This window comes from Brachyistius frenatus, unplaced genomic scaffold, assembly GCF_029030835.1.
Source record: "Brachyistius frenatus isolate BFR_SWC_R1_liver_20210118 unplaced genomic scaffold, ASM2903083v1 Contig_7, whole genome shotgun sequence".
In the NCBI taxonomy this organism is placed as follows: Eukaryota; Metazoa; Chordata; class Actinopteri; family Embiotocidae; genus Brachyistius; species Brachyistius frenatus.
Window position 1 is genome coordinate 4,134,730 of NW_027210606.1, and position 24,481 is coordinate 4,159,210.

At 44.5% G+C, this 24,481-nt stretch overlaps 3 protein-coding genes across 3 annotated transcripts; all 3 read left to right on the plus strand.

Moving 5' to 3' along the window:
* The first annotated feature begins 658 nt into the window (after nucleotides 1-658).
* On the plus strand, nucleotides 659-6,086 carry fbxl18 (F-box and leucine-rich repeat protein 18). The gene is made up of 7 exons (XM_069689669.1): nucleotides 659-763; nucleotides 2,202-2,399; nucleotides 2,546-2,895; nucleotides 3,823-3,958; nucleotides 4,047-5,116; nucleotides 5,541-5,759; nucleotides 5,835-6,086. Exons 1-7 carry the CDS (start codon nucleotides 743-745, stop codon nucleotides 5,989-5,991), a joined length of 2,151 nt encoding a protein of 716 aa, XP_069545770.1. The 5' UTR covers nucleotides 659-742; the 3' UTR covers nucleotides 5,992-6,086.
* An 838-nt stretch (nucleotides 6,087-6,924) lies between these two features.
* Nucleotides 6,925-12,919, plus strand: ptcd1 (pentatricopeptide repeat domain 1). The gene is made up of 8 exons (XM_069689673.1): nucleotides 6,925-7,694; nucleotides 7,773-7,913; nucleotides 8,659-8,877; nucleotides 8,970-9,071; nucleotides 10,077-10,730; nucleotides 11,092-11,208; nucleotides 11,508-11,690; nucleotides 12,504-12,919. The coding sequence occupies exons 1-8, from the start codon at nucleotides 7,212-7,214 to the stop codon at nucleotides 12,765-12,767; spliced, it is 2,163 nt and encodes a 720-aa protein (XP_069545774.1). The 5' UTR covers nucleotides 6,925-7,211; the 3' UTR covers nucleotides 12,768-12,919.
* A 2,196-nt stretch (nucleotides 12,920-15,115) lies between these two features.
* Nucleotides 15,116-24,428, plus strand: LOC138615830 (uncharacterized). Its single transcript, XM_069689679.1, has 17 exons — nucleotides 15,116-15,219; nucleotides 15,398-15,491; nucleotides 16,088-16,238; nucleotides 16,345-16,462; nucleotides 16,929-17,054; nucleotides 17,154-17,177; nucleotides 17,294-17,416; nucleotides 17,549-17,704; nucleotides 17,868-17,921; nucleotides 18,934-19,160; nucleotides 19,247-19,326; nucleotides 19,577-19,651; nucleotides 19,768-19,836; nucleotides 19,928-20,032; nucleotides 20,456-20,558; nucleotides 23,185-23,227; nucleotides 23,316-24,428. The coding sequence occupies exons 3-17, from the start codon at nucleotides 16,112-16,114 to the stop codon at nucleotides 23,545-23,547; spliced, it is 1,662 nt and encodes a 553-aa protein (XP_069545780.1). The 5' UTR covers nucleotides 15,116-15,219; nucleotides 15,398-15,491; nucleotides 16,088-16,111; the 3' UTR covers nucleotides 23,548-24,428.
* The last annotated feature ends 53 nt before the right edge of the window (nucleotides 24,429-24,481 follow it).

Genomic DNA, 24,481 nt, shown 5'->3' on the forward strand with positions numbered 1-24,481 from the left:
TAACACTTGTGTTATACACTGGTCAGTTTATTTCTCTAATGGATTTAATCCAGGTTTTATGAACATTTGATAAATGTAAAACTTTTTCCGTCATCACCACTATATCAAGTCTTTATTAGTTTGATAAATATATTAATTCTTTAACAAATATCTCCACATATAGAAAAATATTTAGGCTATTTAAAAAAAATGGATTTTACATTTTAATCAAGATAGGATGATAATAGTGTATTGCAAAACTACAAATGTAGTTTGTAGCTCTTTGCTGGTGTGCTAAATGCCGATTTGTACATTTTTCTGTCAGAATACGTAAACAATACAGACTACTACATACATATTCACAAAATGAAACAAAATGCAATACCACTGTATTTGTTCAAGTAAATACCACCCAAATCAAATTCGTAACTACTGGAAACATTACTTTACTACTACGCATAAATCCCTCCAGCTCTTTACTGTGATTTATAAATAAAATAATATAATATCTCCTGTGTTTTTATTTTTTTTGGTGTCGTTTAAAAACGTGCTAACTACTTTTTTTTTTTTTTTTTAAACTCGGACCGACAGGAAGTATGTCCGTCGCTGAAAGACTTCCGACGCGTGCAGCAGGAAATACGATCCGTTCAGCCAACGGTTAGACGTGGTTCGGCGTAACGAGCAGGCTCACGGGAAGATGAATTGCTGTTGGGGTGGATGAACGTCTAAAATCCCGCTGAACACGAGTGTGACATCGGAGGACATGGACCGGCAGATTGAACAGGTGGGCGGACTGACAAACCTCAAGCACACGCGGTTACAGTTTGTTGGCGGTGCCGGTGAACTTACCTCAGGTTGAGACGAGGTTCCGCCCAATGTTCGGTCAACCATCTCAGCCGAGTTGGGTCGGCTCAATGACCGTTTCTTTCTTTTTCTTTCTTTTTGGTGTTTTCTTTTCTCCAAGTTAACTGAACGCACATTAGTTGAAGCCACACAGGTGTTTTCGCTTGTTGTAAAAACTGATTGTTGATGTTAAATCTTTTAAAAACAGCGGTTTTTTTTGTTTTGTTTTTTTAATTTAGCAGTATAACCTGTAGCATCGTAGCTCATGTTATCACGTCTTAGTACCTTTGCTGCACTGCTATTGGTGGAGTTTGCAATAAATAATGCTTCAGTTACAGTTAGTAAATGAATCGTGAAATCATGAAAAAAAAATAGCAATAAAGCGACGCCTTGTTTTTGCCAAATCCTGAAAAATTCAGAAGATAATTACAACATAATTGTCCATTAAGTTGACATTTGCTGTGTAAAGCAACCAGACAGTAAAGAGGAGTTAAAATACATAGAAATACATCAAGTAGATTGTCAGCAGTGTTCATGGGTTATTGGGGCAGAGGTATTTAATATGTCTGTTCATAAAAGCCACAGCACTAATTAATTCTTGCACACTTGCACACTTGTCCTTGAGTTGCAATTTCCGATGATCTTGCTGGCCTGGTTGAGCACCTTGTTCCTGTAACTAACCTCTCACTTAGGTTAAACAGGTGAGAGGTGCAGCAGATCATTGTGTGTGCTTTTGCTGGCATTTGAACCTCCTCAATTAGCCTTTTTGTGAATGTAGTCTGCATTGGTCTGAAAGGTACATTTATTGTCATTGATTGTCCCTGAATATTCCAAAGGACTGATCACTTCCTGCCTTTTCATAACAACAGGCTTGAAGAGGGGCCTTATGCTGCCTACTGGCAAACTCAGCGCCTTGGTAATACTGACATCAAGGTAAAAACAAAAAACTCGGCCATCAGACCAGATAGCAAGGCGGCCGATATGCTGATCGTAGGAATGGCTGTTAGCATTTTTCTTTATAAGTGACAGATCTTTTCTGTTGTATTTGGCCTCTTTTGTATATATGGAGAACAAGAGAGGAGCTGAAACACTTACCGATGGGACCACAGTGTTCAGGACAAGGCAGTCGGAGAGGGTGTTAGTTAGAGAAACCCGTTGGGGCCTTTCTCTCAGGTGTCTCAGTACCTGACAGAAAGAACAGAAACAATCGTGCCTGCTGAACACAACAGGAATCTTTCTATTTCCAGGACCTTAATGACAAAACACCAACAATTAGAAATTGCTACTAGATAGCTTGGTGATTTTTTTTCCAAATGCTGAGTGAATGCACAGATGGTTGCAAAGCGCACAACTGTGACACCGTTGATTGTCTGTCTCAGGCTGTACGCGACGAGGACGCCATGTCTTCTACCTGCGTGGGGATGTCGGATTTGTCCGATGAGATCCTGCTGTGCATCCTCCGCCATGTTCCAGTGTGTGACCTGCTGATGAACGTGGCAAACGTCTGCCACAAGTTGCACACACTGTGCCATGACAAGACCCTGCTCACAAACGTCAGCCTGTCTGAGGAGTATCTGGTAAAGCATGTTTTAGGATTTTTTTTTTTTTTTTTTTGATTGAAGATCGTGGAACTCTTTCCATGTATTTAAAAAACACGGTAGGAAATGTGTTGTTTTTAAACAGATGAAAACATTAAAGGAAATGTGTCTTTTCTTCCCGGCAGGCTGGCGATTCATCGATTCAGTATACCCTGATGCAGCTGGCCAATCAGGTGCAGTCTCTCAGCCTGAACGGCTGCTACTGGCTGTCTGGTTCTACCATGGAGCATCTCGCACGCTGCAGAGGGGTGACGTGCCTCGATGTCACCGGCTGCCACCTCACTTCCCTCCGTCTGTCCCGTCTCCTCTCCTCCTTCTCTCTGCTCACATCGCTTGCTTTTGATGTGACGGCAGATTTCAACTCTTCTCAGCTCAGTTCAAAAGCGGTGGATTCGCTGAGCCGGCTGTCAGAGCTCAGACAGACGCTGCTGACGCCGAGTTACGGTGTCGTGCCGCGCTGCGCCCAACTCCGCAAGTAAGAATGTGTCAGATTTATGAGATCGGTCTCCAGAATTACCCCTATTTGGCATTTTGACCCTGTGTAGTGTCCATAAACAATCCAAAGTCATAAACCAAAGTATGGAGCGCATTAAAAAAAATATCTGTTGAGTTATCAACATCCTGAGAGCAATGACACCACTTTGGCCAAAAGTCCAAAGGTTCAATGCTTTACCTGCTTCTGCAATGTTTCAGGATCAGATGTCGCACTTGTCCTGCAAATTATAAAGTTGGCAACTGTGCAAAATATTAAACCAGAGTTTAGTCAGTCTGAATGTACCACTCACATCAGAGCACATTACTATTTGCACGAAGGAACAAACTTGTACATGTTTTTTTTACGCTAATTGACAAGTGATTGCATCAGACCAGATTCCAGCTATCTCTCAAACCTGAGTGTTCAGACATGTACAAACGTGAAATACGTCATAAATATGTAACACAAAGAGCAAAGATGGTTCTCCTTTTGATCCCTGTTGCTTCAACTCACTCTCCTCGTGTTTCACGTCGTGTTCTTGTGCTTATTTACTCGCATAGTTTTGTGGTGTTGCGTACAAAGCTGGGAAGGGATATCCGATCACAAGCGGTCACTCGAGACGCACGATAGTGCCACATGGGAACAGACGGCTTAAAGCTCGCCACTTGTGATCCGATCACACTGCGACGGATTGATAATGCCAGGTGTGCACAGCCCCTCGATGCTTTTGGTCAACTGGTAGAGTTTACCAACACTACACTAGTGGCACTTCTCAACTAAACGTTGTGCATCAGGAGGGCAATGTGGCTGTAAAATATCACAATATTTCAGGGTATTTCTGCAGTAATGTTACGTCACCAAGTCAGAATATTGCCATTTTTTACTGATACTGCGCTCAGTGTGTGTCTCTGTGTCTTTGTACTGCAGGCTGATGCTGCAGTTTGACATCCCGGATGTGACCAGTGAGGGTGTCGGTGTTAGCTGTCAGCTGATGGTTGGTCAGAGCAGTGTGCCACATTACCAGCAGCTAGAGGAGTTCACTGCCAGGCTGGCTCCAGGAGAGGTGAGTTTGTTACAGCATCTGTTCTGTACTGTCTATGAAACCTATATTACATGTGTCTGTAATATCCATTGTGTATCAATGTCTTCAGGTAAACCAGACCTTGCTCCTTCTCTACCTGGCCGTGTTCAGCGTTCACGTTCCGAAGCGTCTCCGTGTTTTCCTCGTATCGATTCCTGGCCCGAACCCGGCTCACTGGCCCGCTGCTTCCTCGCTAGCTCAGAGTTTGGGTCAGCGAGGTGACCTGGTGGCCCTGCAGCTGCCTCGCTCCTGGCTGGATTCTCTGTCACTCAGACGAGCTCTGGACGGGAACAGCCCCAAGCACCTGAGCTTTAGCCGCTGCCCGGCGTTGTGGCCCCAGGTGTTCCAGTCGCTGCTGGACGGAGGGGTCAGGGACAGCACTCAGCTGACCAGCCTGAACCTCAGCGGGATCAACCACGCGGTGTGCAGTAGTGTGGATGATCACCTGGTCGCTGGGACGATGAGCCAGCTGGCAGATGGCTGTTCCAACATTGCGCACCTCAACCTTATGCACACACATTACCATCATGAAAACTCTCCTGGGCTGGATGGGGGAACACACCTGTGTGCCAGCTTGGCCAAACTGAGTCACCTGCGCTCCCTCACTCTGCCGGCCTGCGCTCTGTCAGATGGCTTAAACACGGATCACATCTCGGCACACAACACGCCTCCCTCTCCGCTGTTCCGAGGGTTAAAGAAAGTGCCCCGTGTGGGGCTCCAGAATTACACGCCTGACTCGGCGTCTTCTCCGTCAGAGGACAGCACCTCAGGGCTCGCTCTGCTCCTAGCCGGCTGCCGTGTTTTAGAGACCTTCGAGCTCATTGGTCCAGGTTTTGCTTCTGCGCTGCCTCGGCTTGAGTCTTGCACTCGTGCCAGCGTGGAGCCTCGTGGAATGTGTGCTTGGGCGCGAGGGGTCGGCGACGCGCACTTAGCAGCTCTCGAGGCTTTGCCTCGATTGCGTCGTCTGACTCTGGCTGGACTTCCCGGGGTCCTCAGGGGGACAGGACTGGTACAGCTGGCCAGGCATTGCAGAGACCTCAGAGTGTTGTCCCTCGGCAATCTGGGATCCCTGAAGACCATGAACTACACCCCTGCCTTGCTGGAAACACTGAAGCACTGCACACAGCTGCTGGAACTCAGGTTAGAAAATTACTTTATGTACCCTTCATTTAGTGCAGGAATCACCACGGACTATTAGATACAATCAATATTATCCTGTTTTCAATCAAAACATTTGTTATTATTGTCTTTTTTAAATTTATTATTTCATTAGTGAATTGTAATATCAAGTTTTCTCAGAGCTGAACCACTAAATCCTACAATAACTCTCTTTGTATATCAGTAATATAGATTTTCTTTTTCTTTTTTTAACTAAGAATTAAAAGAGCTGCTGTAATCCTCTCTATATTGTATTTATTATATCAGGTTGTTTTTTTTGTCCTAAGCTTACTACAATTTAAAGTGTATTACACCAGTTATTCTGATTCAAATTCCTGAAACAAGTTCACGTTTTTGTTCAGCATGTTGTCTTTATTCAGTGAACATTGTGTGTTTGTTTCTTTAGGTTAGAGCAGCCCTACCTGAATGCCAATACGTCGTTCTTTGAGGCTCTGTCCTGCTGCTCTCATCTGCAGCGCGTCTGCCTCATCTCACGCAGCGGCACCTTTGACCCCTCGGCCACAGAAGCCTTCATGGAGCGATGCTGCCATGTGCTCATGTGCCACATGTTCATGGGCGGCACCTTGGTGGCTTGTCGGACACTGCAGAAAGCTCTGCTGGAAAGGTCAGTGATTGTGACTGTGTGTTTGAAGCAGGGAGTGACAGCTCAAACATTTCACCTCTCTTTTCTCTCGGTTAGATTTTCAGCGGCGCGCCCGGCTCTCAGCGTGGTCATCTATCCGTTACAACATGAAGATCTGCCTTCAGTCATCAGAAATATCCCACCAACGCTGCTGGATCGAATAACATTGTTTCAGAGCCACGTGGCTCAACCACCACATTTATCACCGTTGTGACATCACCCGAAAGCTTCAGTTTGATTGGTGCTCAGCAGCTCAGGTGCTCAGCTTTTTTTTTCCTGCAGGAAATAAAATGAATAAATAAACTGTCATCTTTGTGTTGCATCAACAACCATCAACCATGATTGTCTACATTTACATTACACAGTAATAATGGACCTCAAAGGGGATTTTACTCTTTCGGGCTCTATTAATTTATTGTTCCAGGATATTTGACATGTAGTGCAACTGGGACCTCAATTGCAGCCTCTCGATCACAAATCATGTATTACACCACTCTGTTACTTGGAAAGTAAGTGCCAAAATAATAAGTTATTGGATGTATTTGTACTAAAACTTTGTACCTGAGGCCATGAATCAAATGATGTCACAATAAACTCTTAAGTTATTCAACATTTTTGTCTGTAGACCATTTTTCCATTCATGAAACAATCATTTTAAAAATATTTTATAACAAATATGAAGCAGTAACCCACTGTTAGTGTAGTATCGCATTAGCTTGGCTGACCATTAATTAATGTAAGTAGACACTTTAAACAGCTTGTAAACTGACATTAGAGATTTAAGTGAAAGTGACAAACAAATCAATGAGTAAAATCATTTCTGAATGTTTTGAGGGTACAATGAGCTGGATGATATCAGACACACACACACACACACATTACTGTTATTACAACATGTATCCCAGAAGTCTGACAGTTTGTTAGAAAATGAAACAGATCAGTCTTCAGATACTTTTTGTTTTGTTTTTATCTCTTGCTTATTATTTCACCCCAGAAAAAAAAAAAAAAAAAAAAAAAAAAAAGACCAGTTGGGGGCGATGTCGAGATATGGGAAGTCTTTTCTGCGCAGGCGCACTAATCTATCACCGATGAAGTGGATCGAAGTACGACAGCTTAATTTAAGTAGATGAAGCTTTTTAAACTATTAATGTGACCCAGTAATAAATAATGATAACTTTTAACCTGGTTCGTGTTTTTGTTAATTCTGCCCGAGGACACAAAACACCAAAACAAGGCGCTTTATAATGACAGCTTTACATCTACTATTTAGGTCTGGAGTAGTTGGTGTGGTTGAAACATCGTGGTTGAACTCGACGTGCGAGGAGCGACACAGTCAGCCATGTACGTTTGACCAACGGTTTAGTTTGCTGCCAAGTAGAAGAAGAATGCGACACGTTCATTTAGCTTTTAATTAGTAAGAGAAACCCGCCCAATATGTTTCCGTCCGTCGCCTGTTCGTGCGTGCGAAACGGGAGGAAATGGTCTGTCCTCGTTGCCAGGTTGTCCCTATCAGCAACGGCTAAGAAGTCACCAAAAACGCTGTCCCTGACGGGGGGACAGGATTTGTCCCGACCCCGGTCGTCTAGGCTCCTCACGCCGAGTCCCTGGCAGCCGCCCGCGGGACTGACGACAGGCTCTGCGTCCCTGTCCGACTCCTCCAGAGGGGACGCGGACCCTCCGGACCCCAGATCGGTCGTACCTCACCGGGAGAACTTCGGCTCGCTGTCCGCCGACATAGCCTCCAGGAGGTTGTTCTGGAAAAGCAGCCCGGACCTCAAGGACCTGCGACACCGGGAGGACGACGCCGGGGAGGAGGAAGGAGAAGAGGGTCCGGGTCAAGCCCGCAGGAGGCCCGGGAGGAGTAATACACCGTACTGGTACTTCTTACAGTGCAAGAAGCTGATCAGAGAGAACAAGGTTCGCGCTGTTGGGCTGTTTTCTTCTCGCTCCTGTTTTCTTTCTTGGTGTGCTCATGGCCGTGTGTTGTCCTTTCAGCTGCAAGAGGCTTTGGACCTGTTCAGCAGAGACATGCTGCAGGGAGAGAGGCTGCAGCCGGAGGAGTACAACTACTCGGTGCTGGTAGGAGGCTGTGGTCGAGCTGGACAACTCAAAAAGGCCTTCCAACTCTACAATGACGTAAGGATATCTGACTTGCATGCGTTTAATCAGTTGGCAGTTTCTTAAATACGCCATGCTTAAGGAATAACGCAGTCTCCTACAATAGTCCTGCAATACATACTGCCTTTATGAAGGTCATACTGTTCAAGGTTGAATATTTTAAAGAGGTGATGCAACTTTTTTTGGGGGTCATTTTGGAGGCTGTGCTCTATTGATAAATGTCTCTAATATTATATATAATATGTCCTAACCAAGAATGTTCAGGACAAGAGACGACATAGAAACACCTCTCATTATACAATACAATTCATCAGAAGCACAAACTACACCGACTAGCACCGTACGTTACTGCATGGCTTCTGCAACTGGCAGGATGTTGTCTGCTATCGAAACGTATTAAAGACATTGGTTGCTATAGTAATTACATTGGTTGCTATAGTAATTACATTGCTCGCGCGCAAGTAGAACAATAACAAACCAAAATGGAGGGTAATGAAATGGACATGCTCATTTGCTCATCTGATCAGATCATTTAAAAAGCTCATATCATTGGTGCTTAATTAATACTTATTTTACTTTAACTCTGCAAAGATCCGAAATGATGAACCAGTTGATCACATCAGTTTCCCATAGAAGGGAAATCCAGTCAAATCAGTATCAGTATCCATATTTCAGTAACAGTCCAGATTTAAGTCGCAGCTCACAGACAGACCTGAACTTGCGACCACAGACCTTCTCACTACTTATCGTGCGTTCCTTCCAGATGAAGAAGCGAGGTCTTCATGCCACAGATGCGACCTACACTGCGCTGTTCAACGCCTGCGCCGTGTCGCCCTCAAAACAAGCCGGTCTTCATCAGGCACTGAAGTTGGAGCAAGAGCTCCGTCGCAAGAACCACGCCCTCAGCACCATCACGTATCACGCTCTTCTCAAGACTCACGCCATGACCAATCACCTTCAGGCCTGTGTTCACACGCTCAGGGTACGACGCATTCCCACATCTGCACGAGTTTAAGGGAGGTTTGTTCACCGAACTGTGGTTTGTCTAATCATATGGTTTGTGTGTGTTTGTAGGAGATGCTGCAGAATGGACACGCTGTGACTCAGGAGACGTTTCACTACCTGCTGATGGGCTGCTTGAAGGACAAAGAAACAGGATTCAGGATGGCGTTACAGGTAGATACCCAATTTTAGAGGCATGTCCCCCATCTGCTATTTTTTATTGGCACATCGTCCACCACCTGTTTATCTCGAGTCACTTAAGTTCTACTATTTGACCGACCATATTTCTGTGAGCATCTATTGACATAAACATCGTAAATTCAGTTGCGAAGCAAAACACCTCCACACATTTTGGTTTTAAACCAAATGAAATGGGAGAGGCCGGTAACTTGGAGGGGCAGAAAGGTGAAGGTTTATGGTGCTATTTCCACAAATTTAAGAAACCATCTATGGCCCCACCACCCACAGTTCACCGAACTTTGAAAGACCGTCTCAAACACAGTTTCATCCGGGCAAACTGGCTACCCATTCATTGCCACTAATTTCTTTGTAATTTTCAGCAATCGTCTTTTGTATATTTAAGTTTGTATCATATCCGTGATTTGCAACATTTGTTGACGCAGCTGAAAAGGCAAACCACAAATGTGATTTTAAATCTAAGTTTCAGTGTTCAGTGCCAATTTATAACTCTTCTTCCTCAGAAGGTGTATAATTATTAAACTACAATCAGGATGATAGTGGCATAAAATGACCAGAAAAAGACAATTAAATTGTTAATAGTAAATATTTGTTTGACAGTTAGTCGTTAACTAAAATGCCATGATCATGAAAGTCCTATTTAAGAGTAAATAGAAAATGTTTCGGTTGTCAGTGTAGCAACAATCCACATTTACAATCCAACTATTATAAAAAAAAAATAAATAACACGAAACGATCCAGAATATATTGTCAAACGAGCATAACGCTCCTCCTAACAAACAAACTCATGTTGCTTTCTTTTGGTCTCAAAAAGCTTTACAATCTCCTCCTTTAAGGTTTCCAGTGCATCAGTGTAGTTATAGTTTTGTACAGTATGACACAGATTGCAACCAGGTCTCCATCTGCCACAGTCAAACCTGCAGCAAACTTTTGATATTGTTATCACTCTATAGGTGCCTTAACTCTTCATGTTTATTTTAGGTGTGGCGCCAGATGCTGCGCTCTGGGCTTCATCCAGACTCAAAGAACTATAACCTGCTGCTGAGACTTGCCAGGGACTGTGGGCTCGGTGATCCTATCCTGGCTGCCGGCGTTCTGCTAAGAACCGACTTCAAGAGTCAGAAAGGCACGAGGCTCAAGGAAGTGATCGACGTCGACCTTCTGGAGAGGCAGCTGTTTGTCCAGCCTGATCCACACAGCGGCAGTCAGCGGGACAGCAGACACGCAGAGGAGGAGGCCAACAGCAGAACAGACTCTACCCAGTTAATACCAGTCAGACAAAATGGAAACATCTCAATACCTGCTGAATTAGTAGCTGATTCCACCGCCCCGAACCTACTGGACCTTTTTGAGGGGAAAAGAGGTGCTGTGATTTCTCTCTGCGCTGCAGACAGAGCATTCGACAGGCTCGCCCTCATCGGTGGAGCGAAAGGAGTCCTGGACAAGATGGCGGCCAACGAACTGAGTCCAGACCTCAGAACTGTGACCCTGCTGGCCGACATCATGGAGCCGAGCTACCAGTCTCTGCAGATGCTGTTAAAGGTCGCCAAGCAGCATCGGGTGAAGCTTGACGTCGCATTCTTTAACTCTGTGATTCGCAGAGCAGCCAGAGTTGGTGACCTGGAGGGGGCAAAGGTACACACACACACACACACACACACACACACACACACACACACACACACACACACACACACACACACACACACACACACACACACAGATACACTCTTTATTTCTTACTTGGCTTTAATAACATCCTACCTTGCAGATAGGATCTCTCCATACAGAGCAAGAACAGAAACAGATATTTTAGAGACCAAATTCAAAACCTGGGCAAAGTAAAACAAACCTACCTGCACCACTGCATAGATCCAGCTGAAGGGTTTTTTATAACCTACATGAGCACTTTAAGTGTGTGTGTGTGTGTGTGTGTGTGTGTGTGTGTGTGTGCGTGTGTGCAGGTTCCGTTTTACTCTCTTCTTTGTCTTTGCAGGCTGTGCTGAGTGTGATGCGTCAGCGCAACGTCAATGTGGATGTACAGACATTTGGATGCCTTGCGTTAGCCTGTGAGCGGCAGAAGGACGGCCTGCAGCTGCTGAAAGACATCGAGGTGATGAAACACGCGTCCTACATGTCAGAACAGATGTTTATTTATGTTATTAAGGACAGAAAATAAGCCTGAATTCTGTCACAGGTAGTTTTTCTGAAACACATTTGTATTGTAAACACAGAAAACTTAATGACCAACAGAATGATCCTGCTGTCTGCACTATTACATGAACCATAACAGACACTACAGTCATATCATTAGTATTTGCAATAGGAGCTGCAGAACAATTAGATGACAGACAGAGGAATTTGCCAGCTTCCTGTTATCTTTACATGCCTGCCTCTGTGTGTTATCCTCAGGAGGCTGGATTGAGGCCCAACGCTCATGTGTTCTCTGCTCTGATTGGCCGAGCAAGTCGGAGGCTGGATTACGTCTACCTCAAAACACTTCTGAAAAGCATGAGTGACATGGAAGTGTGGCCAAATGAGGTGATCATCAGACAGCTGGAGTTTGCTGCACAATACCCTCCCAACTACAACCAGGTAAAGACACGATGGCACAAGAGTCTCCACCCAGTCTGTACTCACCTGAGGGTGGCCATGAGACTGGATGAATGTCTGTGGTGAGGGTTAGATATCGATTCTTATCATAACTAGAGTGTGTGCAGATTCACGTGTAATCTTCAGGGCACAATAACTTCAGGAAAAGAAAAGAAGGGGTTACAAATACATTTTAAAAATGTGTCCCAAAGCTTATGAGTGGACCTTTCAGCCTTTTTTTTTTAGCCTCTCTCTTTCTCGCTCTCTCTCTGAACAAGAGTAAACAAAAATCACATGACTGCCTTTTGGTTTCAACTTGTGACTTGATGGGCTGCAAACATTTGATTGCTGATGGCCGTTATCAAGGGACACTCAATTTAGAAAGACGAGGGATGGCGGCCAATATTTTCTTCATATATACTCTATGTACAGTATATATAAACATTTTTTTTTTTGCAATGATCCCTCACCTGTGGTTATTAAATAATTTGGACTCTTGAGACAGATGTGTGATGGAGGCAGGTTATTTTACAGTTTTACATCATCACACTGAAACAATGAACTTCACTGGGAATTTAATAATTGTAAATATCTATAAAAAACAACACACAAATAGAACAGTTTTTAATTCAGCCTTTAATCTTTTTTTATGTAAAAAAAACCGTCATATCAGCCAACGTAATGCCAACACCGATATCTCTTCCACGGGTTTACATCGGCTGGTACATCAGTTGTGCTCTAAATAAGATTCATATTTTCCATGTTGCTCCTTTCACTCCGCTCCCCTCTTTCTCTCCTCCGCTCTCTAAACCCCAGTACAAGTCCAGAAACAACTACCTGGTCCACATAGATGGTTTCCGTGGTTACTACCAGCAGTGGCTGAGAGAGATGCCCGCTCAGAGCGCTGAGGAAGAGCAAGCGGGACTGCAGTCCGAGACGGACGCCGCAGTGCTGAAACCAGAAGCTGCAGACGGCGTGACGGAGGCCCAGAGGAACCAGAGAGCGGCAGCCAGGAGGTTTCATTCTCACAACAAGGACAAGAGGAGCGGCACCGTGTCAGCTCTGCTACAGCCCTCCTGAAAATACCACCGGTGTCTCTCTTTCTTCGCTTCTCGGCTCTCAAAGTAGCGGATGTCGAATTTGCTTTGTTCTTCAAAAACATTAATGTTATTGTAATTTATCACAATGAAGTTCAAATTCACATGTCAGTAAAAGATTCTTGAGACATCAAACCTCTTCTTTGTCATCGTTTAAAGTACATTTTATTTTGAAACTACCACGACTCTGATCTGAGGGGGATTTGCTGAGTGAACGATGGCCAGGGGCGGGCAAACTTTTTGGCTCAGGGGCCACATTGACTTTTAAAATTTGACAGACGGGCCGGGTCAGGACCAGATGCATACATATCAAACATAAACATAAAAAAAGGCATTACAGTGTTAATACTTACATTCACTTTTAGTGGGAACAGTGTTGTTGATCACCTTCTTCGCCAGAGCATCGAAGTCTGCTGTTAGTTTTGTTGTGTGTTCTCAGAACAGATCTGAGGTGTTCATCACTCAACTGGGATCTGTGAGGTGCTTTGTTGGTGTTCGTCACACTAAAAGTCTGTTCACACACGTACGTAGAGACAAACAACACCAGCATCCTCTGGGACATCTTCTGGATGTTTGGACATTTGGCTGCTTTAATGAAGCAGAAAACTCATCCAGTTTAAGAGCGTTGAACTTCTCCTTGAAGACGGTGTCACGTTGGAGATCAATCAGTTCCAACTGCAGCTCCTGTGGCGCCGTTTCAGGGTCTCGTGTGAAGGGACACGAGACCAGCTGAAGGGACACGAGACCAGCTGGAGGGACACGAGACCAGCTGAAGGGACATGAGACCAGCTGAAGGGACATGACACCAGCTGGAGGGACATGAGACCAGCTGGAGGGACATGAGACTAGCTGAAGAGACATGACACCAGCTGAAGGGACATGAGACCAGCTGAAGGGACATGACACCAGCTGGAGGGACATGAGACTAGCTGAAGAGACATGAGACCAGCTGAAGGGACATGAGACCAGCTGAAGTGACTTGTCAATTTTTCCAAAATCAGAGAACCGATGGCAGAATCCTCCGTGCAGGTCGTCCAGTGATTTCCTGTATGTCTTCATGTCGAGGACGTCTTTCAGCGTAGCCAGCGTGGGGAAATGAGCAAATGACTTGTTTGACATTTGCTTTGAGAATAAAGCTGGCTTGGTTTTGAAGGCTCTGACGTTTGTGTACATTTTCATGCAGAAACTGGTCTTTCCCTCGTAGCTTCACGTTCAGCTCATTCATGTGTGTCAGTACGTCCTCAGCAAAAGATAAATCACAAAGACGATCTGTATCACTCAGCTCAGGAAAATCATCAGCTTTCTCAAGTAGCTCCAGAAATGAGATAATCTCCTGTTTGAGCTCCAACACTCGTTGACATACTTTCCCCAAACTTATATATATATATATATATATATATATACCCGTCTTCGGCGGGCCGGATTAAAAAAGACCAACGGGCCGGATGTGGCCCGCGGGCCGTAGTTTGCCCCCCCCCCCCCCCCCCCCCCCCCACCTATAGATTCTGTAACCTCAGTTTGCGCCACGCTGCCACCGATCCAGAAGGTGGCGGTAAAGCACCTAAAACCTGTTTGCCAAATCGTTATTAAGCAGAAGAAGAGGAAGAGGCGCCATCACATCCGGTGACGCTGAGATTTCAGTTCGTCCGGCGCGAAGAAAAGCGTGACGAGCAACAAAGGTAAGAAAAGCTGTCGCTCACTGAATTAAAGACGTCATTGTCATGTATTTGAACCAGTTTACGATGCCGCGTGTTACATTGAAAGTAAGGCAATGAGCGCCACTCTTTTACATACATTTAACTCATCGCTGTGAAGAAGCTAACCAGCTTTATGAAAGTAAGAAAGAAAGTAAGAAAGTAAGACCGGAGCTGTTCAAGGAAAGTTAACGCTGCGGAATGACGATGTTATCTTTGTCCAGGAGAAACCACAAGCCGATAATATGCCCTGTGGATGGTACCGACATGAACACAACCAGCCTGTCGTTTCATAAAGAGGAGCAGTCACTCAAAGACCAGGAAGTCTGACGTCACCAACTTCTGAAAGTCTGCTTCCGTCAGCTGATTATTGTTTTCACTTTGTTTTTTTTGGTGCCAGACATTTCTGATGTCCACAAGCGGAGAAATCATCATCCTCAGTGATGACGAGGATGGTGGTGGTGATGGCGGCAGTGAAAACGACCCCTCCTGCCTCATTGTGGAGACGGAGGACGTGAAGAAGACGACGACGGGTAACCTGAGCTTCAGTTCATAAATCTGCTGTGCGTGTGTGAATATTACTTTTGTGAATAAACAGCAGCAGCTGCTCCTCCTCCTCCCTGTGTGTCAAGACTGTGTGCTGCCTCCGAGTGCTCTGGATGAAGACCTGGTCGTTACCTTTTCCCGCCGTGCTGAGGTGCTGCCTCACGCACGCTACGACTGTCCCATACACCCTTTCACGTGAGTACACACACACACACACACACACACACACACACACACACACACACACACACACACACACACACACACACACACACACACACACACACACACACACACACACACACACACACCAGTCGCACCACTTCAGATAATCACGCCGAGTCTCTCCCCCCCCCTGTCCCGTCCCGTTCAGATCTACAGACTGTGAAACCGGCGCTCCAGCGGGCAGCAACCAGTGCGTCTGTGACCAGTGCTTCTGCTACATCTGCGATAAACTGGCCTCATCGGTACGTCTTCGTGCAGTCTGTCGACAGCAAACGCAGCCTCTTTTCAAATACACCCACACCTCCCTCCGTCAGACTGAATGACACCTGAACGTTGTGGCCCTCGTGCTTTGAGGCGTGTCGGCGGCGTCGATGTTACGGCTGTTGGGTGAACGTACTGTATGCAGTGTGTGCAGAAACACATTTTACAATCATCCATCGGATGTAGTGATCCAACACCTTCGAGACTTGTGATTAAAAATATATATATATATATATGTCCCGGTGTATTTTACAAAACGGACATCGGTGCACGAACACGGTGAATTTAAAAGTCCTTTTTCCGCATCATGTTCTATACAACGTCCGCAAATACAGCGTTTGGCCAGTAGTGCCGGGTAAAACTGTCTCCCCAAAATAATGGTCTGGCTCTAGTTTTTATTCAAAGAGTGACGACAAATTAAGAAAAAAAAGCTTCTGGACCAAATTGATTAAATTAAGATTAAATACAGAAGAATTTTGGTCGATAAAGAAAAATGCTTTCTTTGTTGCTGTTTCTTGTGTTGCTTTCTTTCTTTCTTCTTTTTTTTTTGTTCCGAGTGTTTGGTGGTGTTTTTCAGTGTGCCGTGTGGTGCCAGACTGGTATGTGTCACTGCAACAGCCACAACAGGAACCAATTCTGGTCCAACCTCAGAAACCAGGCGGTGCTGGGAGTCCTGACGAGCTTCAAGCTCACTCTGTCAGAGGTCGACTCTCACCTCCAACATGCAAGTACAGAGACATCAAACTCCCGCTCAGGAAACCTCAGGCTGAACCACTTGTAATACGACCGTCAGTCATGTTGTTCTGGGTTTTCTTTCGTTCTCCTCGTGTCCAGAGACGATGCTGCAGAACTTCAGACGAGAACTCTCCGCGCTGTTCTCGTCCTTCATTAAGGGACAGACGCCACAGGAGCTGGGTCTGACCCAACAGGGCCGGCAAGCCCTCATCCACAAGTGAGCCATTCATTTTTCTCGTGTAATAATCAATACGATCCATATCTGTACCAAGTGACTACCGTTGGTTGTGAGATTTGGTCACAAGTATGTGGACATGTCATTCCAATCTGCAGCTAATATCCTCCACACTTCTGAGAAGACTCTTGAGGAGTTTTGGGGTCCTGGCTGCAGGGATTAGTTTGCATTCAGCCACAAGAGCAGTAATGAGGTCAGGTGCTGATGTTAGGAGAGCAGCTGCTGCTGGTTCGGGTTAAGTTGAGGTGTCAAGTTCTTCTCCGCCAACGACAGAAATCTGTCTTTATAGACGAGGCTTTGTGCACACGGGAGGTAATGTCATGTTGGAACAGGACTGGGACGTCCACACGCGTTAAATAATGTAACTTTAAACCATATTTAATGTGTATTAAATAATATAATAATAAATATTTAATCATATAAACAAACTTTCTTTTTTTTTGTTCAGTTACACACCTGTGTTCGAGTTTGTGTCGTCGTTCCTGAGCAAAGCAGAGGAACAGGACAGCAGGGCTGCCGCCATCATGAACCTGGGAGCTGCAGAGGACTTCATCGGACACTTCCAATTCTCAGGGTACACGAAGCAGCGTGACCACAACTGGATTCATTGTTGTCTTTTCAGTTTTCAAGTTCTGCTTTATTCATTTTCTTGGTTTTATATTAATTCCTACAGGTCTGTCATGGTGTTACTGCAGAGGTAAATGCTCACACAGACTCCCATCTGGTGTCGTAAATATAACAAATTCATTTTGATGTTTACTGTGTGTGTGTGTGTGTGTGTGTGTGTGTGTGTGTGTGTGTGTGTGTGTGCAGGGTAACGGCATTAGTGCAGAAACAGATGGTGATGGCCAGTTTTACTCCAGAGTTCAGCCGCAAACTGCAGGATTTTTACCAGCGATTACATATACCGTCTGAGATGAAGTGCATGAGGAACAGGTGTGTCTTCATGTGTCTTCGTGTGTCTTCGTGTGTGTGTGTGTGTGTGTGTGCGCGCGCCGCCTCCTTATATCCAAGGTTACACATTAAAGCCGTTTATGTATTCGTATAACTCGATGTTTGCGTCTCCAGCCTGTGTGTTCGTCCCTGGGATGACGTCCTGCTGGTGTCTGTGCTGAAGGGGCAGAATGTCTCGGGTGTCCGTAAAGACCGAGGCAGGAAGGACATCCTGTTCGAGCAGATGTCTGTGGTTCTACTGAGGACAGAGCTGCTGCAGCATCAGTGCAGGTTCACATGTTTACCCTCTTTCACTGTATGTTCTATAGACACACACACACACACACACACACACACACACACACACACACACACACACACACACACACACACACACACACACACACACACACACACTCTCAGCCTTTTCAACAAGGATTCTTGCTGCCTGCAGGTACAGAGAGTTGTGTCGATACCTGCGAGTCGTCCAGACTGATAATCCCTCGTGGTAAGTGAGTGCTTAATTTCACCTGTGGTTACCAGAGGCGTCTTCTCAATGGGATGTTTTTCTTTCTTTTTCTCGATCCAGAGGCACAGAGCAGAGACTGAATCTTTTTATGGTGTCACCACAGAAGAGGACACTTTTGTAGTTTTATGACAACACCTTGAAAGAGTTCCTTTTTAAAATGTAATTAATAACTTTCTTTTATCAAGTGTTTGAAAGATTACTTTTTGTATTGCTTTCCAAAATAAGGAAGTTGGATCTGAAACAAAAAAAAATTGACCATCGATTAATCTTTTCTGAACACTGTCACGGCCTCCGGAAACGTATGATGTTTTTGCTATTTTCTGACAAAATGAGAAATCAGTTAATTGAGAAATTAACCAGTAGATACATTTGAATTCATCTTTAGTTGCCGACAAAATCTGCATATAATTAAGGTTTTGGACTTTTGGTCTGACAAAACGGGCAACTTGAGACATTTTCATTCTGGAGGAACTTTCTCATAGTTCTAAGAACTTTTTTTTGTGTGTGTCTGCACTGCAGGAACTGAGAACCACAGTCGTTCTCAGAACTCTGTTTTGGGGGATATTTCCAGCTCCTCCTTGTGTTTGGGTACTTTTCCCACCCAGAAGGGAACTGTAGTGCCGTAGCGGTGATTGGTTCACAGTTTTCTCTTGCCGTCACAGACGGAACTAAACCGTTATGTTGCTTTCTTTAAAGCCACCAGAGTCCTTTGACAAAAACAGTCATTTTACCTCGCAGAACGTAGGAGTCGCTGGTGGATCACCGACTTGATCGGCGAGGGAGTTCGTGTTGTTGTGCGTCTTTGGTGGCACGCTCATTCAGATCTGAACAAACTCTCCGAGCTCTTGCTGCTGTGATACCGCGATGAGTTTGGCCTGTCGCAGTTATTACATCATCGCCTTTCTTTGACGACATTTATCTCAGCAGACCAAAGTCATTTTCCATAATCGTTAGAATCGTTTCCAATTGTCTGTATTTGTTTTTCCTGTAGGCTCAAGCAGGTTCAAGAGCTCGTCCCTTTCTTCACGTGCATGGAGGGGCAATTTACGTCGGCTCTGTCTAGTTTGTTTGCATCAGTGAGCGCCCCGGCTTCCTGCTTCACCCCGCACCTCTTCCTCTGTTATCTCCGCATCTTCAGAACGGCGACGGCGCCGAAGCTGACGGTCAGTCAGCCGACACAGCTCTGCTGCTCGGATGCAGCGTGGGAGGCGATTCAAGGTCAGACGAAGATATCCTTTTAACTTTGGAAATCTAGAAAGAACCCCCTTCTTTTCACAAGAAGTCACACCGTGTGTCCTCCGCAGGCGCTGTGCCTCTGAAGCGAGTCGAGCTGGTCAAGTTTGCTCTCAGGGCCCACATGTGCTGCGCAGCTGTTTACATTGACGTGAGTCCGAAGCTCTTGTTCAGCTTTCTCTGAACAAATGTTTGTCCTTAATCACGCAAACTTTTAGAGGGGGCAACCTGTAGGACGTTAACTTTTAAAATGTTCAAAAGTAGAATAAAGCTATACACATTATGTGTAGAAATAACGGCGTTGAGGTTTTATCAGGGACGTGCAAGTGTTGCGTTGAGATATCTACTGAGGTTAGCGTGCTGACCGGAGAGCGCCGTCTGATACCTCTCTGATCTCTCAGCCTCAGTGTTGGACCAGTTTGCTTTCGATCGTCAACATCACCGCTCTACCTGAACCGGACTCGCGGTTTCTACTCGTAAGTGTTTCTCGTTTGTTTTTCTGACTTTGTATGCATTTACTTGTCGCGGTTGTTTTCATTCTGGTTTTTTTGTTGTTGTTGTTTTTTCTGTCCTCGCTGACTGAACGATGAAGGAAGCTCGGGATGTTGTGAATTCGATCCTGCAGGGCTCCAACATGAATATCCCTCGATTATTTCTGGATGTCAGTATGTTTGAATTTACACAGTAAAGCTCAGACTCGTGGATGTTGCCTGGTGCTAATAAACTGTAAACATGTGTTGTTGTGTATACAGGTGTACCCAAATCAGGCCTTGTTGCTGTTGGTTACAGGGGCTTTACGTCTTCGAATCCTTCATGCTGGTCTCACTCCAGCGATACCTGTGCTCAACACTTTTAAGGTAACACCCTGGTCCTTTTATCCTTTTATAGGTCACTTCTCATTCGAGAAAGTTAGAGATGAAAAAAAGCCAAAGCCAATCAACGCTTCTTCTTCTGTGAATGTGTATTCATAAATTATGATTAGACATACTTAAACTGCGAGTCACAATTATTTGTATGACAATTATTCTTCGTACCACGACGGCATCAAACAGTTAAAATGCTAAATGTGTACGTTATTACTTAGCAGCTTGTATGATTTTTTGTTGTTGTTGTTGTTGTTGTTGTTGTTGCCATCAAACGAAGCTAATCGATCTGTTTGAAGGACTGCAGTGACCGGAGAAGCACAGTTACACATCAGAATGACAAAACATGCACCTGTTGTGCACTTAACTTTCCACTCGGGACCTCAAGTTCTTATCCACCATGTTTCTGTCTCACAGGACAATGTTTGGGCCTTCAAGTGGCTGTGTGACAATTTGTCCTCCAACGAAGAACGTTTCAAATCCTTCTTTCAGGAGATCGCACCGGAGATGGAAAACACAGGTGTGTGGGCTTCTTCCTTTGACAATGAGCCAATGCACTAAACTCCCAACATCCCTTTTTTTTTTTTTTTTAAATTTTTTTAAGGGCTTTAAATCGTCAGAAATAGCTACTTAAATTGTGTCCGTAGAATATCCCCGAGGTTAAATTATTCATTAGATATTAGTGTTTCCCACAGGTTGATCATTTCCTCGTGGTGGTGTGTGGAGCAGTGAGTGACCAATATGCGTCTAACATGCAGACTTATTGGTCGACATTAGTTTGGCTGCTGTACCATAACTACATATAAACACGGCCCTAAAGGTGAAGCCAAACCCTCTTGATCGCCCACTGGTGGCGGGTTGCAGTATAGGTCATAAAGCGCACCCGCTCCATGTAAAACTCACGTACACGTGAAAAAGGTTTCCCAAGAGATGGTCAGTCATTTTAGTTAGTTCTTACCGTGCTGATGTTTGTTCAAGTGTTTATTTTTCTGATTTAAGTTTGGTTGTAATTAGTTTTGTGATGTGATTTAGAAAAAAAGAGGGTTGACGTCATAATTGACAGCTGCTCAGAGTAGGGTTGTCATGGAGATTAATGTAGACGGGTGCACGGGTGTTTTTTTGTTGTTGTTTTTTTTCAGACAATAATACTGGACCTGGGAATTGAGAGAGTACGAAGGGAGACTTGATAATGGACCCATGTAGGATGGGGCAAAGTGCACAGAGCCCCACAACACAGTGGTTACCTGTTCTGTGCTCCATTGTACCGAGTCTGTAGAGAAGTGAGACTAGCGAGTCGTATTCTATCATGAAAAACGGCTCCACAGGTTGTTGTTTTTTCTCCCCGGTGTGGATAGACCAGCTGTAGATTTTTATATTTTCTTTAAAGATTTTAAATCTCACTTAAAAGGCTGCGAGTCTGATCCTTTTGTCATGTCTCCTGATGAGCAGCCGATCACCTCCTGTTTTAAGATTCTGTCACACGTTCTCACTACTGTGATCTCGCGCTACCTGTTGAGTTGATCGTTGACCTCCTGTGTCTCCTCCCGCAGGCAGTCCGTTGGTAGTTGAACTCGACTCCTTCCAGGTCCAGTCCCGCTCACAGAGTTAGCTGTAAGTCCGAAAACTCCACATCCAGAATCCACATTTAAAGGACGGGGCTGTAATCATCTTAAACTCCACAGGGTACCTGAACTTAACAGTTTGCTGAGTGTAACTGAAGCAACTCTTGTGAAACTTTGAGGCTTTGCAAATATGTTGGATTCACAAAGGTTCTTTTTGATGTGTCTGGTTTACAGTACAACAGTTTACCGGTAGACGTCCTCTTCCTTCCTGCCTCTTGCTCCGTTTTCAGGAGCCACTTCTGCCACCCGCTGGTCATAAGTGGAGTAGAGTTAAACTGAGGGACGCAAATGAGTTGGTTTTAAAACGCATAACTTTTTGCTACGTTAACACAGAGTGTCCTAACTACTCAGGTTTTTAGGTAGGTAGGTATTTACTTTATTAATCCCCGAGGGGAAATTTTTTAATTTTTTAAACCACTAAAACAGAGAAAATCCAGGATGGCGTTTCAATCTGGAAGTTAGGAAATGGAGACGTTTGAAAACAGTGGCGCGGACACCCACATCGCTCACTTCCTGATCGGGTCTCATCGGTCACGACCTGTCCTTCATCACATGACATCAGCCTTGACCACCAGTGGCTAATTTATCCTGGATAAGGAGTAAAAGGCGTTCGTCACCCTGCAGTGGTCGACACTAGCAGCTGCTGCTGCTGCTGCTGCGTACACGCAGCCGCGCCAATCAGTTATTTGAGAAATGTACAATAATCCTGACGTGCGGTGCGGAGCGCCAGTGTTGCAGTGTGTTTGCTGCCCCGTCAGATTCTGTGACTTGCCCCCCGACGAGCTCCCTGCAGGACACACAATCTGATGCGTCACCAAATACGGCGGCTCACCAATGTTGGCTGGCTGCCCAACCTGAATGAATGAATGAATGAATGAATGAATGGTCATATGATTTGCATGTTCATGCGTGTTAGTATGGACGGAGATTGTTTTACTTTTAAAACGGTGTTTATATGGAAATGCATTAGTGCGGGTGATGCCGTCGTGCATTTCACACTTGTGTCCCTGCTCTCCACGGACATCAGGAATGTGTGTCACATCACCCGCTAAACATTTCTTTACTGCACCAGCCGGGGTTATTTTTCGAGTTATTTTTTTTTCCTCCATTGATGCCAATTCTTCAATCTAAAACAGCGACGTTATGGAGCTCTTGACGCCCAAAACCTGTTTTCTTTCTGAATTGAAAGGCCGTGTTCCTCTTTGTGTGGATGTGATTGATCACTGTGACTTCTGCGGAGCTCAGCGGAGCAACACTTTTAGAGGATAAAATATAATTGAGTGGTTTGTAAAGCTTCACAGAAATGTATTTAATGTCACATGTTTAGGGAGTACTCACTCGATCCGTCAGATTGGATCCGTGCATCACCAAAGGCACGCGTAAGAACAATCGGATGTTTCAGCTTTTTACCGTAAAGTAAATCAACCGCAGAATTGATTCGTCATCCGTGTTTTATTGTCATGCAAGCCCTTATCATTTTAGTTCTATGAATGTGCCATGATAGTATTGTTTTCCTCCCCTCAGGGCTGATCCTCTGCTGCATTTATAGCTATTTGCACCTAAAACAGTAAGTGTCATTTATCAAATGTGTAACTTGGTATTTCAAATGGTTCGAGCAGCAGACTAAAAATATTCATTGTACTTTTTGTTCTTTGGTTGCACAGAAGTCCTGAAGCACTTGTTCCAGCGCTGTGGAGAGACGCTGACTTCACAGATCTGGTGGTGATGATGCACAAACACGTCCCCGTTGCTTTTCAGTATTTGATCAATTTCATCCTGAAATGGGGGATTTTTTTTTTTTTTTTTTCCTTCCTGATTAATGCTCTTTATGTTAGTTGCTGTCCGGAAATGCTTTTGAGGATGTACTTGTATTATAAATGTTCATAAGAGATGATTAAGTTGCACTGATTAATAAAATGAAAGTCTTTTACAAACTGCTTTGGCCAAATTATAGAAAAGCAAAAAAAAAAACCACCTTTTTGCCTTCTTTTGGATTGATGACTTACTGTTCAGATTGCAAAACCCACAATGTAAAATCTGACTTTATTTTTAGAGTAATTATTCACGCAGTAAAATCGGCTCATATTAGCATCAATAAAATAGAAAACATAACAGTACAGTGTCAAACAGGAGGAGGCGGTTGCTCTGTCATTTTCATAACTACAGTTTCTGGTTTAAAATCCAAAATATGAAAGCTGTGTTGCCGACAACAAAATAACCATCTGATTAATAGAGTCTTGTTTGCAGACTGAGCTTTAAATGAAATGCAGTTTAACTCCCAGTTTATCAGATTATAATATTATAGACATTGAGTCCCCATTTATAGTGAAGTATTGAGAAGCTGAAACAACTGTAATGCGTAATTCATGTTTTTCTGGCAAACAAAAGGGAAAAGTTCTTGCTGGTATGTTGAGAAATCCACGAGTGCTGCGTTCAGGTCTTTAAATTACAAGCAGCTGAGTGGGGAAAACACGTTCATTTCAGCTTTCGAGCTTTCACCCACTTGGTGACAAGAAAAACGGACGTATCAACAAGCTGAAGGCAGAATGGCTGCAAATGCATCACAACAGTCCTTCCAGCTCGCTTCACAGGCGCGACGCTGCGTCAGGCTTCACTTGGTGAAAAACTGATATACACGTACACAACGTTAAAAACCTCCTTTAGGCAGCTCATCTGGTGACCGCAGTATTAACACTAAAGATGACCATCACGGAATAAATGCGTTAACACTCCCACTGCCAACAGTGCATGAACGCAGCATCATTCAAGTAACTCTGTCTTCCACATAGTGCCCTGAAAAATGTCATGGTTTTTTCTCTTT

What these genes read in the sequence shown, in the direction of transcription:
- LOC138615830 (XM_069689679.1), top strand. Translation starts at nt 16,112, where the DNA reads ATGTGTCACTGCAACAGCCACAACAGGAACCAATTCTGGTCCAACCTC. An exon ending in GTCATGGTGTTACTGCAGAG is followed by an intron (nt 17,178 to 17,293) that starts GTAAATGCTCAC and finishes GTGTGTGTGCAG; the next exon opens with GGTAACGGCATTAGTGCAGA. An exon ending in ATGAAGTGCATGAGGAACAG is followed by an intron (nt 17,417 to 17,548) that starts GTGTGTCTTCAT and finishes TTGCGTCTCCAG; the next exon opens with CCTGTGTGTTCGTCCCTGGG.
- ptcd1 (XM_069689673.1), top strand. Translation starts at nt 7,212, where the DNA reads ATGTTTCCGTCCGTCGCCTGTTCGTGCGTGCGAAACGGGAGGAAATGG. An exon ending in CCTTCCAACTCTACAATGAC is followed by an intron (nt 7,914 to 8,658) that starts GTAAGGATATCT and finishes CGTTCCTTCCAG; the next exon opens with ATGAAGAAGCGAGGTCTTCA. An exon ending in CCTGTGTTCACACGCTCAGG is followed by an intron (nt 8,878 to 8,969) that starts GTACGACGCATT and finishes GTGTGTTTGTAG; the next exon opens with GAGATGCTGCAGAATGGACA.
- fbxl18 (XM_069689669.1), top strand. Translation starts at nt 743, where the DNA reads ATGGACCGGCAGATTGAACAG. An exon ending in TGGACCGGCAGATTGAACAG is followed by an intron (nt 764 to 2,201) that starts GTGGGCGGACTG and finishes TGTCTGTCTCAG; the next exon opens with GCTGTACGCGACGAGGACGC. An exon ending in ACACAGCTGCTGGAACTCAG is followed by an intron (nt 5,117 to 5,540) that starts GTTAGAAAATTA and finishes TTGTTTCTTTAG; the next exon opens with GTTAGAGCAGCCCTACCTGA.